The sequence below is a fragment of the Eleutherodactylus coqui genome, chromosome 10, assembly GCF_035609145.1.
Source record: "Eleutherodactylus coqui strain aEleCoq1 chromosome 10, aEleCoq1.hap1, whole genome shotgun sequence".
NCBI classification, from domain to species: Eukaryota; Metazoa; Chordata; class Amphibia; order Anura; family Eleutherodactylidae; genus Eleutherodactylus; species Eleutherodactylus coqui.
Window position 1 is genome coordinate 3,685,217 of NC_089846.1, and position 14,564 is coordinate 3,699,780.

Sequence of the window (14,564 nt, forward strand, 5' to 3'; positions counted from 1 at the left end):
CTTTTTTATTCAACACGGCCAAGTAAGAGGGGTTTTGTGTGGCGCCCGAGAACCTTTTTTTGGGCACATATAATATTATTCTTTTTTTTTTTGTGGGGGGGGGGGGGGCAGGTGAAAACGTACATCAGATCTGACATTGTTTTTTTACATTGTTAATCGTGCTGCGATACATTATTCTGCGGGTCAAAAATTATATATATCTGTATTTTTTTTCCACTTAAGTTTTTCCACTTTTGCCCAATAAAACCCTTTTGCTTTGCAAAGTATTTTTTGGCATCCCTTCAGCTCTTTTACCCCTGAGGCTGCCCTATCTCTGGACTTAATTTCAGTAGCTTTCTACTAGGCCCAGTATCTTGGACCTCATCATCATAGAAACCAAGAAGTTGGAAGGGGCATCCGGGGTCATCAGGTCCAACCCCCTGCTCAGTGCAGGATCACTAAATCATCCCAGACAGATGTCTATCCGGCCTCTGAGGACTGCCATTGAAGGAGATCTCCCCACCTCCCATGGCAACCTGTTCCACTCATTGATCCCCTCACTGTCTAATATCTAATCTGTGTCTCCTCCCTTTCAGTTTCCTCCCATCGCTTCTAGTCTTTCCTTGTGCAGATGAGAATAGGGCTGATCCCTCTGCACTGTGACAGCCCTTCAGATATTTGTAGACAGCTATTAAGTCTCCTCTCAGCCTTCTCTTCTGCTAAACATTCCCAGATCCTTTAACTGTTCCTCATAGGACATGATTTGCAGACCGCTCACCATCTTGATAACTCTCCTCTGAACTTGCTCCAGTTTGTCTATGTCTGTTATAAAGTGGGGTGCCCAGAACTGGACCCAGTATTCCAGATGAGGTCTGACTAAGGAAGAGTAGGGGAGGATAATGACCTCACGGGATCTAGACTCTATGCTTCTCTTAATACATCCCAGAATTGTGTTTGCCTTTTTGGCTGCTGCATCACATTGTTGACTCATGTTCAGTCTATGCTCTATTAGTATACCCAAGTCTTTTTCACATGTGCAGCTGCTTAGCCCAATTCCTCCCATTCTGTATTGGCTTTCCTCATTTTTCTTGCCCAGATATAGGACTTTGCATTTCTCCTTGTTAAATACCATTCTGTTAGTCGCCGCCCGCTGTGCAAACTTTTCTAGATCTTTTTGAATCCTCTCTCTCTCTTCTAGTGTTATTATCGTCATCTGTAAAACAAACATTTCCAGCATTACACTTGCCCCGTCCTGTATTTGGGTTCCACACTCCAGTGAGTCTCTTGTATGAGGAGACTCTCAGTCTAAGGGATACATGATAAAGACGCCAATCCAAGGGACTCCTCTTGCTCACCAACCCACAAGATGTTCTCCTGATGGTCTGTTACTGGGACTATTTTTGGCTGAAGACTTGGAAACCATCTAAATGAAGTCAACGGATACTGTAGATCGTGTTTTTTTTTTTTCTGATGTAGACCCCATACTACTAGAACAATAGGGAGGCATTTGGATGCAGTGGAGAAATAAAACGACAGAGACCGTACAAGATTGTCCACAGATCAGGCTCATTTATTCGGCAATACAGAGTTCATTGCACTTCAGTCCAGTCTGGCTACAGGTAAATATCGATTCATTATCTACAGAAGTGACAGTAGTACAGTATTACACAACGACCCCCCCCCCCCCCCCCCCCCCCATGTTCCAGGTCATCACCTTCTATCATTAGAATGACCTCCGCATAACATTCATGTGTAAGACAATAACAAATAAAATCCAGTGTGGGAAAATAATAATAGGCATTCAATACACAAAAACGTGAGAAGATGCAAGAAGTGAAACCAGAGAGAAATAGAGCGCAGTTTCCACTTGGTTAGGGCAAGGCAGGCAGAGACTTTGATTAGCCACCGCTGTCTTGCAGCACGTCATCATTTACAGCCTACAGAACCGTATGGCGCAAGGTGGCAATTTGAGATGCGTTGTGTCTCTGTAAGTTAGAGTCAGGAAGCCACGCCTCCACAATGGCCACCATAAATGGCCGTCCAGTGGGGACTTGTGAGACTACGTGGCCTCATGGCCTTAATTTCAGAATTTTGCCGCAGTCAGACTGCATCTTAAAGGAACCGCTGCCGGGAAGGATCAGGGCATCTCTAAATGTTCTATCAAAGCTGCTTAGTGGATAGATTTTTGCTCATAAAGGGACCCCTAGAAGAGCCAATCAAGAAGGAGACGTGAGGCTCCACCCCTTACTCTGTAGGCATAACTTTCTGTAGGAAGGAAGTCATGTGACTTATAATGAATAGGATACAAAGGATACTTATGTGGGATTTTTTTCCAACCCCTGATTGGCTGTTTTAGAGAACCTTCAACAAAGTTTTATGTCCTACAGAGAAAACCAAATTAGGGCCAAACCGTATTAAGGACCTAGTAGACAGAGCTATGTATTCTTGAGTATTTCCAAGAGTTCATCAATTAATTTTTATAGACCCCTTGATTCATCCCATGTATTAACACTACTGACCTAAAGGCTGTTTGGTTCCAGCTCAGTGCAGCCCCCCATAGGTGGGATTGATTGAGCTGGCTGGGTGTTGATTTCCCCAGCCAGCCAATCCCCACCGGTCTGCTGCTCATATATACCGGCTCCTCTGCTAGAGGCTGCTGGGCTTTCCTCTGTTTGTTCAGTGTAAACAGTGCCATGTTCCTATGTGTCAGTGCAGGGTGCCGGACATGAGGTGCGGACAGTCCTGTTCAGGGTGCATGGTGGGCTGTGTTGTATGCAAATCCCTTGCGTGTTGGTGTGAGCTGCGTTCAGTCCTGCTGTGTTTCGTTTGTCATCTAGGTCTAGGTAGGTCCGTAGGTTCCAGCATGGTGCCGTCCCTGTCGAGACAATCACCCCGCATGCAGGCTGGTGTCATGTGGAAGTTGTCTCGTTAGAGTAGGGACTCTCATTAGAGACAACGAGGACCCGTGAAGTGGGCTCGCGGGCTTAAGTATCTTGGCCAAAATACGAACCAATACCTCGCATCGTATCTATTTACATATGTTAATGTGTGCGGGTATGCGTAGTCGTGTTTTAGCCAAGATACTTAAGCCTGCTAGCCCACTTCAAGGTTCCTCATTGTCGCGCGGGTCCCTACTCTAACGAGACAACTTTCATATGAAGCCTGCCTGCATGCAAACGAAACACAGCAGGACTGAATGCAGCTCACACCAACACGCCAGGGACTTGAATACAACACCGAACACCATATACCCTGAACAGGACTGTCCGCACCTCATGTCCGGCACCCTGCACAGGCACGCAGGAACATGACACCGTTTACACTAAACACACTGAACCAAAAGAGGAAAGCCCAGCAGCCTCTAGCAGAGGGGCTGGTATATATGAGCAGCAGACCAGTGGGGATTGGCTGGCTGGAGAAATCCACACCCAGCAAGCTCAATCAACTCCCACCTGTGGAGCTATGCTGCTGGAAACCCATGCAGAACTACAGATCCCAGCAGCACACCCTAACAAAGGGGTTGTCCAGTTGTAAACTATTGATGGCTTATCCTAAGGATAGTCATGAATAGTAGATTGGTGGGGGCACCTGAGATCTCTGCTGATTAGCTGTCCTCTGGGCCGGTGTACTCGTGCACTGAACTGATTTCTTCAGGAAGCAGACAGCTCCATTCCTGCTGCAGTGGCCAGACTTGGTATTGCAGACCAAGTTCCCATTAATTTCAGGCCCTGCAATACCAAGGCTGGCCACTGAAGGGAGAATGGAGTTGTCTGCTTCTTGCAGAAGTCAGCTCAGTGCAGAGAACATCTGATCAGCAGGGTCCCTGGCATTGGATCCTCACCAATCTATGCTTGATGCCCTATCCTGAGGATAGGCCATTAATAGTTTACAACTGGACAATCCTATTAAATCAACCTTCCAGTCCTGAACAAACCAAGATGGCCGCACCGCTTCTTCGACTATCTGATGCACACTGTGTATTGGTAATCATCGGTAGTCTAGGATGTTACACTTGCTTTGATTGGCCAGCACTGCTCATGTAAGTGGCATATATTCTTAGACTCTCGATTCTGCTATAGATAAGATGGGTGGAACAATTCTGCTGAGATATCTCAAAAGCTTAAATGGCCGAGGCGAGACTATGGAGACAAGAAGGTGAAGTAAGATGGTAACGGTTTATATGAAGGTGCTGCCCAACCCGGTAGACCACCTACTGAGTACAGCTGTGGCACAGTGTACTGATAACCAAGAACAACTGGTGGATGGCACGACCTTCAGATCATGAGCAGGAGGCACCAATGTGCATCCAACTTCTCTTTTATTGACATCGCCGGCATTAAATGCGTTTTGAGACATTCGAGTTATGCTGGTGGGTTCCGACATTTTTAGCAGGAACCACCAATGATCTAAGGTCTGTGGGGTTTTCTTTGGGTTACCTCAGAGATAAGCAGAAGTGTTTGGAAGACCCTCACCCCACGTGCCAACCACCTCGCAAAACATTCCTGTGCACCAGAAGGAGCAGGATCCTGTAGGGGGACCGAACGAACGTCCAACGCATTGCTCCATTATTAGGGAAGATGAGGTTACAGACCCCTCTGTTGGCGGTTCAGGGTCTGGACCAACGTTATTGTGGGTTCGTTTTGATATGAAGACCCCAGTATTATAAATGGCACATCATATATGGGCCCCGGATACAGATGTGGCTTCAGGGCTCAGAAGCTTCAAGTTGCACTTCTTAATAAATCGTTGACCCAAAATCCTTTTTAACCCCCCAATCTACCCTACTCCATAGTGCCTGGTGGTAGAGCCTTCTATGGCACGCTCAGCCCCTTCTGATGCAGTATATATGGTGTATATAGGTGTATACGAGTGAACCCGACCATGAACTGAGTGTAACTTGTGGGCTGGAAATAATGTAACAAAACAGGTTTCTCATTGATCCAGCTTAACGCTCATCATCAAACAGGAGGCACCACATTTTTGGGCAATGTCTAACCTTCCTGGTCTCCAGATGGTCCTTGAATGGATGTAAACATATCTGACTCTACATACAGTCATGTGCCACTCCACCGGTTCACCCAGGTCACTTCTAGGGCTACGACCATGTATGATCCCAAAAATGCTAATTTGTATCATCACGGCTTTTGTGGGATTAGAATGGGATTGGCCGCCAAGTCATTCTTGTTTGCACAGAACACAATAGTGCAGGGAGGCACCGAGACACCGACATGAGGGATAAAGGGTACCTGCTCTACAGGGCTTACCCAGACCGCAGGAAGGATGACTCTGCCAGGCAGGATCTCCAGAGTGAGACATTTACACATTCGTATGCATGACCGACGCGGTGATGACGCAGCGGGACCTTCACTCCCTTCACAACTACAAAGTTATTGTTTTATTTTTGTTTTTGCGGCCCGAATTCCAAGAGTCCCAACCTTTTAGTTTTTCCATGGGCACAGCCGCAGCTTTTTTTTTTCTTCTGCAGGACAAGTTGTACTTTTACTGGTACCATTTAATGTACCGCATGATGAACAAACAAAAGGGAAACTTTAAAGCATTCAAAAGTGGGGAAAAAAAATCCATTTTGGTGGTTTTAGTTGCATTAAAAACGATAGATGCCTTTGTTCTGCGGGTCGGCAGGATTACGGGGGTGGATACCAAATTTATAGAGTTTTAGAATGTTTTTAGATTTTTTCTTCCCATTGTCGCGTTCTGTGACTGTAAAGTCTTTATTTTTTAGTCAACTGGGCGGTATGAGAGCTCATTTACTGCGCGGTGAGCTCTGGCATTTTTATTACTATTTTGGGGGGCAGACATCTTTTTGATCACTTTTTATTCACATTTTTTGGGGATCCAGGATTCAAGGGAAAAAAAAATGAAATTCTGAAATTCCGTTTTTCTCTTTCCTACGGCCTTCACCGTGCGGGGTAAATATTGTAATATTTTAATAGTTTGGACTTGAACTTGAGATCATTTGATTGCTTGTAATATACACTGCACTATATAGCAATTTTTGATGTTGCCCATCAAGCCCAGCCTAGGGCAGGGCATAATAGGTATCTTTGTGTGGCAGCCCTAGGAACCTTCAGTAGGCTGCCACACTAGGCCATCAGCACGTTCCAATCCTGCTGCGAGCAGACTCGGCTCCCAGACTCGGCCAGCTCCATACGCACTTCAGGCTCTTAGGCCCGCTCCATACGCACTTCAGGCTCTCAGGCCCGCTCCATACGCACTTCAGTACATTTATAGTCGTTCGGCGGTCCGGCTCCCATATAGAAGCTGCAGTATGGCACCAGAGGGTCTCATGGGCCACTATTATTGCATTTGACCTTAATGTGATCATTTGTGATGAATCGTTTCTTTGTATTACGGTGGCCCCTTGTAATCCGTTGGGTTAGATAGCCGCCATCCTATTACTACACAGCTTGTGCTAATGTCTGGAGTGGGAAAGTCAACTGGATTATGGTTGGAGGACTCTATGGTTCCCAGTGTGGTCGTCTACAGATGGGCTTGATCAAAAATAAAGGTGAGAATAGGAATGAGCTGCAGTAGTTGTCCCAAGACCGATCCTGGTAGCCCCGACTGCACATGTGGTAGTCCATGCCACTCAACAATTCCTGAGCTAAATGGTACATAAACATTTTAAATTTCACTCCCATGATGCCTCAGACTGGAGCACAGATGTCCTATTCTCATCGCCCCTAATCATTAGAGCATCCAATGCTCTTCGTCGCCCCCTGCTGAGAAATGTATGAGTTGTCAAGACCATTTTAGGTCATACAATATGGGAGGGTCTGAATTTGACAGCCATTAGTGATTTCTGGGGTCCCTGAGAGTCTGAATATGAAAGGGATTCCAAAAGTGATGGGACGACCGTCATTAAATTAAAATTGATCTTAAAAAACTAAAATTGGATTTTTAAAAAATTTCAGGCTAAAATAAAATCCCGGATCGACGCAGAGAAGTTTCTGAGCCCGACGGCGCCGACAGAAGCCGGCAGTCTGTCACTCATCTATCCTGTGCAAAGTTTAAGGAAAACAAACAAAGAAAACACAAACAAAACAAAAATTGTCACAACTGTGAAAGAAGCGCGAAAAGATCGAGCCACCAATCAGAGATCAGCTTCATGAACAGCCCTTTATGTGCACATTGACCAATCAGGGGAGACTGATCTGATTGGTCAGCGGGGTGTCTAGCCGAATTCATTTTCTATGATGTCTCATGAAGATTGAATTCTCCAATTGGAAATTTTTGGATTTGCGAGTCTTCTGTATGGAGGACTGGTGCAGCTGAGGTTAGGCCCCAAGTCAAGTCACTACGTCAGTCCTATAATCCATACATGAGTGAGATAATAGGGGAGTACATACTGGAGAAAGGGGGTTGTATGGCCAAGATCAGAAGATGCGCCCCAGCAGACGCTGTTCATGCTGCCATAACCTTCCCTGATTCTAACAGGAGTGAACCTGGCACCTTCATACACCTACTGCCAACTCAAGCAGGTCCCTCCTTGCCACTTTTGGGAATAGGAAAAGCCCCCTGTAGTCTGACGACGCCCACTGGGGCAGTCGGTGGAGCTAACCAATCTCCATTGGCTTGAGCAACCTTCTAACCAGATCTGCACCATTACAGCACATCCAGTCCATAGGGACAACCCTGGCATGCTCCATCCATATAAAAGGGTACGCTCTACCTTCTGAGAAGACTGCAACCACCATCTCAAAGTGACTTCTGCACTAACACAGAGGAAGCCGGACTTATTACACATCTGTATGATGAGGAGGGTTCAGGAATGAGCTAAAATACGGTAAAAGACCAAACAAACAGGGACATAGTCTACGGAATGGTAGGATGAGCCATAAACTGAACATCAACATAGAAGACGGTCAATCAAGTCCTATCATGTGACTCTACTTATAAATTCATCTTTTCATATATACATTCATTAAAAAAATCCATAAAAAGTGGGGGTATGACACCTAGAGCAGACGGACTGCTCCCGACACACCGTACGTCTTATGGGTGGTGGCATCTAAGGTGGGTTCTAAAGCTCAACGGCTACGATCACCTTAGTTGGTCCCATCACATAGTGTCTCCTTTCAATTATTCTGTGTACAAACTACTTCTGTCTTAAGACAGCATGGCTCTGGATCTGTGCCATGGCAATATGACCACCCGATAGACACCCAAACCCCATAGACATGTATTTAGATGTATACACACAGAACGTAGTGGTACTATTCAGTGGGAAATTGTCCAACTTCTCACATCTTGTTTCCAGTCCTTGATCCCAGCTGGTTTCTCCCCTTCTGGGGAAGTGCAATGTTGCATCTTCTGCTCCCTCTGGGGTCAATTGTCTAGACATCTCAAGGGACTTGGAACTCTTTAAGAGAATGAGGGTTCCGGTGGGGTCCCACGAAGTCCACCAGCACCACAGGAGAACATTGTCTCTTGGTCCTTCTACAATCTACATCTAGATAACTAAAGGCCGCGTCCAGTATAGCTCCAGATGAGTCGGCGACCACAAGAGCTCGCCTCTTCAGAGTTAAGTGTTTCTCGGAGTGTTCCTCGTATGCAGATTACACAATGGCGTCCAGTTGCTCTATCAGGAATTGGTGGATGGTCTCAAATGTGGGTCGATCTTTGATGTCTCGGTTCCAGCATTTCATCATCAGGTCGAAGATGGGGCTCGGGCAGAGGGGCGTCTGAGAGAGAAAGATCTAAAGGAAGAGACACTGAATATGAGACATCAAAGACTGAGATGTCATGAGATGGCACTGGACATCTTGGTTCACGGAGTAAAAACTAAAGAAATGTGAATACCCATCAATCCATGATATAACCTGAGCAACATCACCCGCCAGACATCCTACTAATGCGGCCAAAACCTGCCGACATGTAAGAGAGCAGGTATATGTTATACATCTCCTGTATATAGTGATATGGAGCATGCTGGTATAACCTGGGGATCTCCTTTATATAATTATATATGTACTACTGGTATAAGTTATACATCCTGTATATAGTGATACGGAGCATGCTGGTATAACCTGGGTATCCCCTGTATATAATTATATATGTACAGCTGGTATAAGGTATACATCTCCTGTATATAGTGATATGGAGCATGCTGGTATAACCTGGGGATCTCCTGTATATAATTATATATGTACAGCTGGTATAAGTTATACATCTCCTGTATACAGTGATATGGAGCATGCTGGTATAACCTGGGCATCTCCTGTATATAGTGATATGGAGCATGCTGGTATAACATGGGGATCTCCTGTGTATAATTATATACGTACAGCTGGTATAAGTTATACATCTCCTGTATATAGTGATATGGACCATGCTGGTATAACCTGGGGATCTCCTGTATATAATTATATATGTACAGCTGGTATAAGGTATACATCTCCTGTATATAGTGATATGGAGCATGCTGGTATAACCTGGGGATCTCCTGTATATAATTATATATGTACAGCTGGTATAAGTTATACATCTCCTGTATACAGTGATATGGAGCATGCTGGTATAACCTGGGCATCTCCTGTATATAGTGATATGGAGCATGCTGGTATAACATGGGGATCTCCTGTGTATAATTATATACGTACAGCTGGTATAAGTTATACATCTCCTGTATATAGTGATATGGAGCATGCTGGTATAACATGGGGATCTCCTGTGTATAATTATATACGTACAGCTCGTATAAGTTATACATCTTCTGTATATAGTGATATGGAGCATGCTGGTATAACCTGGGTATATACTGTATATAATTATATATGTACAGCTGGTATAAGTGATACAACTCCTGTATATAGTGATATGGAGCATGCTGGTATAACCTGGGGATCTCCTGTATATAGTGATATGGAGCATGCTGGTATAACCTGGGGATCTCCTGTATATAGTGATATGGAGCATGCTGGTATAACCTGGGTATCTCCTGTATATAATTATATATGTACAGCTGGTATAAGTTATACATCTTCTGTATATAGTGATATGGAGCATGCTGGTATAACCTGGGGATCCCCTGTATATAATTATATATGTACAGCTGGTATAAGTTATACATCTCCTGTATATAGTGATATGGAGCATGCTGGTATAACCTGGGGATCTCCTGTATATAGTGATATGGAGCATGCTGGTATAACCTGGGGATCTCCTGTATATAGTGATATGGAGCATGCTGGTATAACCTGGGTATCTCCTGTATATAATTATATATGTACAGCTGGTATAAGTTATACATCTCCTGTATATAGTGATATGGAGCATGCTGGTATAACCTGGGTATCTTCCTTACCTGTCTTCCCTGGTCCCTGAAGAACTCCCCGGTATTTTCTATCACCTGCTCATCTGATAGGACGCTGTACGGCTGCTCTTTGCACAGGGTGAACATCTCCCATAAGGTGACCCCGAACGCCCAGACGTCACTGGAAGTGGTGAACTTTCCCTAAATACACAGAACAGAGGTGGAGTCAGCGTAGGGGGGGGGGGGGGGGGGGCGCCGGCGTACGGCATCTAGAGATCAGAGCCCTGGAGGTGTGGGTCACTTACCAACAGGATGCTCTCCCAGGCCATCCACCGGATGGGCAGCACCGCTCGCCCCTGGATTCGGTAATAATCTCCGCTGTATAGGTTCCGGCTCATCCCGAAGTCGGCGATCTTGATGGTGTGGCTGTTCCCCACCAGGCAGTTTCTCGTGGCCAGGTCTCGGTGTACAAAGTTGAGTGAGGCCAAGTACTTCATGCCGGCGGCGATCTGCGTGCTCATGTAGAGGAGGTTGTGGAGGCTGCAGGAGGAAGCGCAGAGGGGGCACTTACTTATTACTTCATATGTACAAGCTTAGGGGGCGGGGGATCGTCCTAGTGGCGTCCAATGCAAGACATCAAACCGTGTGCCATTGTGGCGACTGCCCACGGCAAGCAGCTGCAGGGGATGGCATGCAGCGTGGCATGAGGTGATGCACATACCATGGTGGCTGCTCCCACTATGGACCCCTTGAAGAACCCCCTTAACATATCCTTCACCCCAATATTACCAGGCAAGTGTGGGAGGAAGCGAGGCTTAACTACCAGCAGACAAGCCCCCCAGCTGAGGATGAGAAGAAGCATCAGGAAGGGCCCCATTATGGTCTTCCTGATGGCGCCCCTAGTGGGGCAGTTGGGCACCTATAATGGCATTTCCATGGATAGATCTACCACACAGGTCGCCAATGCAGCCACTATGGTGCCATAAAGATGGGGGATCCTGCCCGGTGCCCAACGCTGTAGACCCATATGGCTCCAGTATCCAGAAGGGAAGGATGGGGAGTGACCAGGGGGTTGTAATGCCCCTAGGAAGGGGTAACAATGCATGGCATGAGCCAACAGAGCCTGGCGTTGTGCCCGCCACTGCCGTTTACCTGACAGACGGTATATTGTTGGCCGTGGTGAACTGGCTGCGGATCTCCCTCTGAGACAGGAACTGGTTGAGGTCTCCGTTCTCCATGTACTCCGTTATCATACAGAGGGGGTCGTCCCGCACGCAGACCCCCAACAGCCGGATGATATTGGGGTGCTTCAGCCGGGAGATGATCTTAATCTCCTTCAGAAAGTCGTTTCTGTAGATGAGAAAAACAAGTTAGACCCCAATAAAAGTGGGGAGACATTAAACTGTTTGCTGGTGAAAGTCCTCTGCATGCAGCCTGCAGTGTAAAGAATGGGGGTTTTCTCTTTGATTGGCTTGGGTAAGTCCAGGGTTATGTTACTATGTATCCAAAATACACTATCACAGGTGTGACATTTGTAAATATAGGGGTTTCAGGATGTTGTCATGGCAACTAGATTGAAAACCTCCATGTTTTACAAAGTGACTTTGTGAGTTCGGAGGTCGGACTTTGTATAATGAGAATAACCTGAACGACGAAAGGAGGGAGGAGAGAAGAGGCGCCGCAGGGGCCTCGGCAGACGTCTGTGACCAATTAGGAGCCTCTGCATAATAGTGCCCTCCGGTGGCCCCTCACAGTAGTAATAACTGTTAGCTATGATGCCCCCTTGCCCCATTTCATAATACCGCCCCTCGTGCCCCATTTAGTATTAATGCCCGCTGCCCCATTTACTTTAAGAAAAAAATGCCCTTTTGTAGCCAAGAAAATAATAAACCTGCCCCTCCCCCGCATCGCTCTGCAGGCTGCGCCGCTGGGTAGACGGGTCACATGACAAACAACTGGTCACGTGATCGTTACGGCCGGTCTCCGAGCTCACTAGAGCTGAGTCCAGGATTGGCCATAGTGATCATGTGACGGGAACGGTGGGTGCCATGTAGGCCCGCTCGGGCGGCTGTAGACCCCATTATAATATCCACATTAGGAGGGGGTGGGATATGCCCCCTGCTGCCTGGGACTGCGGAACAGCTTCCCAAATCCGGGACTGTCGGGCGGCTCGCAAAGGATCACACTTGGAAAGACCTTGTTATATATAATGTGCAGCCTGAGGGGGCGGAGCATGACAAACCATAGGTATAAAGCTCCGCCCCCAGACTCTCTGTTATCCGTCTGGCGTGCCCCTTTAATGGCGTACCTGGCGGTCTTGGTGACACGTGCCCCTTTAATGGCGTACCTGGCGGTCTTGGTGACGCGCGCCCCTTTACTGGCGTACCTGGCGGTCTTGGTGACGTTGGCTCTCAGCATCTTCACGGCCACCAGAACGGGCTGGTTGCTGCAGTCACTTGAGGACGTCTCCAGGAAGTCTTGCAGCCCCTCCACCTCGCACAGGTGAACCTGGAGGAGGCAACATAAGGGTCATCGTATATCACAGGCGTGTCAGAGGGGGACGCCGCGCTCCGGGGGTTATTTTCGGACAGTCATTTGTCTCTCGGAATGAGCCGCCCGTTATATCACGCCATCAGCCGTAGATTATAGCGCGCTGCATCAGCTTCCTGCAGCGTTTCCTTCCCCTGATCTCACGGGAGGCGAGCGTTGTGATCTGTGGAGATTGTCAGCATGGCGACGGAGCGCTGGACGTGTTGGGGGTCCAGATTCTGGTCTCCATGGAGCGGTTATATCCCCCGGTGTCCTGGTGCTGTATATAACACTGATATACAAGGGCTCTCAGACACGTGCGCCCCCTACCTTCCTGCAGGGGAAGTGTCCTGGACTCTCTGCAGAGCGGACGAGCTGGGGAGAACTAGATGCATGTACATTTCTATTGCTCCCACTGACTTCACTGTATGTAGTGAGCTCCCCCTAGTGGCGGGGTAAGACAGCCAGAATGACATCCCACAGCTGTGGAGAAGGAAAGCGCTGTGCTGGGTTAGGTGGGGAACTTAGCTGGCACTGGTTATGCTGCTGGCGCAGCTGTTGGGGGGGCGTTGCAGGTGCTTTTTTGAGGGGCACTTTTATGGCACCATTTATAGGGGGGGGGGGGAATACTAGTGACACTGAATGGGGGAAGCGCTGCACACTTTACCCCTTACAGTGGATTGGCTTACAGTGTCACAGGCGGCTCTGGCTCCTGAAAGGAAGACCTGCCCCCTCTGGCCAAAGGGACGGTCAAAGCCTCCGCTCCCCTCTCAGCCTAGGGGCAGGAAGATGGGAGGTAGACAGGCTCCGGGCACCATGTATGCACAGAGAAGGCTCATACAATCATAGACTGGTAGAGTTGGAAGGGACCTCCGGGGTCATTAGGTGCTCCGGGGTCATCAGGTCCTCCGGGGTCATCGGGTCCAACCTCCTGCTCAGTGCAGGATTCACTAAATCATCCCAGACAGATGTCTGTCCAGCCTCTGAAGGCTTCCATTGAAGGAGCACTCCCCACCTCCCATGGCAACCTGTTCCACTCATTGATCCCCCTCACTGTCTAATATCTCATCTGTGTCTCCTCCCTTTCAGTTTCATCCCATTGCTTCTAGTCTTTCCTTGTACAGATGAGAATAGGGCTGATCCCTCTGCACTGTGACAGCCCTTCAGATATTTGTAGACAGCTATTAAGTCTCCTCTCAGCCTTCTCTTCTGCTAAACATTCCCAGATCCTTTACCCGTTCCTCATAGGACATGATATGCAGACCGCTCACCATCTTGGTAACTCTTCTCTGAACTTGCTCCAGTTTGTCTATGTCTTTTATAAAGTGGGGCGCCCAGAACCGGACACAGTATTCCAGATGAGGTCTGACTAAGGAAGAGTAGAGGGGATAATGACCTCACGGGATCTAGACTCTATGCTTCTCTTAATACATCCCAGAACTGGCCCCAGTATTCCAGATGAGGTCTGACTAAGGAAGAGTAGAGGGGGTAATGACGTCACGTGATGTGGACTCTGTGCTTCTCTTAATACATCCCAGAACTGGACGCAGAGTTTGATGCAGATTTATGGTGCAAATTTCCTGCACTTTTCCTGCTCTGGACAATCCACTCCATGTGAACACCCCCTTAGACCCCATGCACACGGCTGTATTTCCTGTCCATGTGCTGTCCGTGTATTTCAGGCAGCACACGGACCCATTACAGCCAATCAGGCTATTCAGACGGCCGTTTCTTCACACGGACTGATGGTTTGCGTGATGAATGTTGCTGCACGTCCTATTCT

The 14,564-nt window shown here is 47.5% G+C and overlaps 1 protein-coding gene across 1 annotated transcript in view; it reads right to left on the minus strand.

The window, feature by feature from the left end:
- Nucleotides 1–1,668: 1,668 nt before the first annotated feature.
- Nucleotides 1,669–14,564, minus strand: part of LOC136579926 (discoidin domain-containing receptor 2-like) — a 112,970-nt gene continuing 100,074 nt past the window's right edge. The window contains exons 14-18 of the mRNA XM_066580021.1: nt 12,639–12,760; nt 11,405–11,602; nt 10,558–10,792; nt 10,304–10,453; nt 1,669–8,696 (exon numbers count right to left, since the gene is read on the minus strand). Coding sequence (XP_066436118.1) covers nt 8,556–8,696; nt 10,304–10,453; nt 10,558–10,792; nt 11,405–11,602; nt 12,639–12,760 — 846 coding nt within the window. The 3' untranslated portion in view covers nt 1,669–8,555. The remainder of the gene's footprint in view (nt 8,697–10,303; nt 10,454–10,557; nt 10,793–11,404; nt 11,603–12,638; nt 12,761–14,564) is intronic.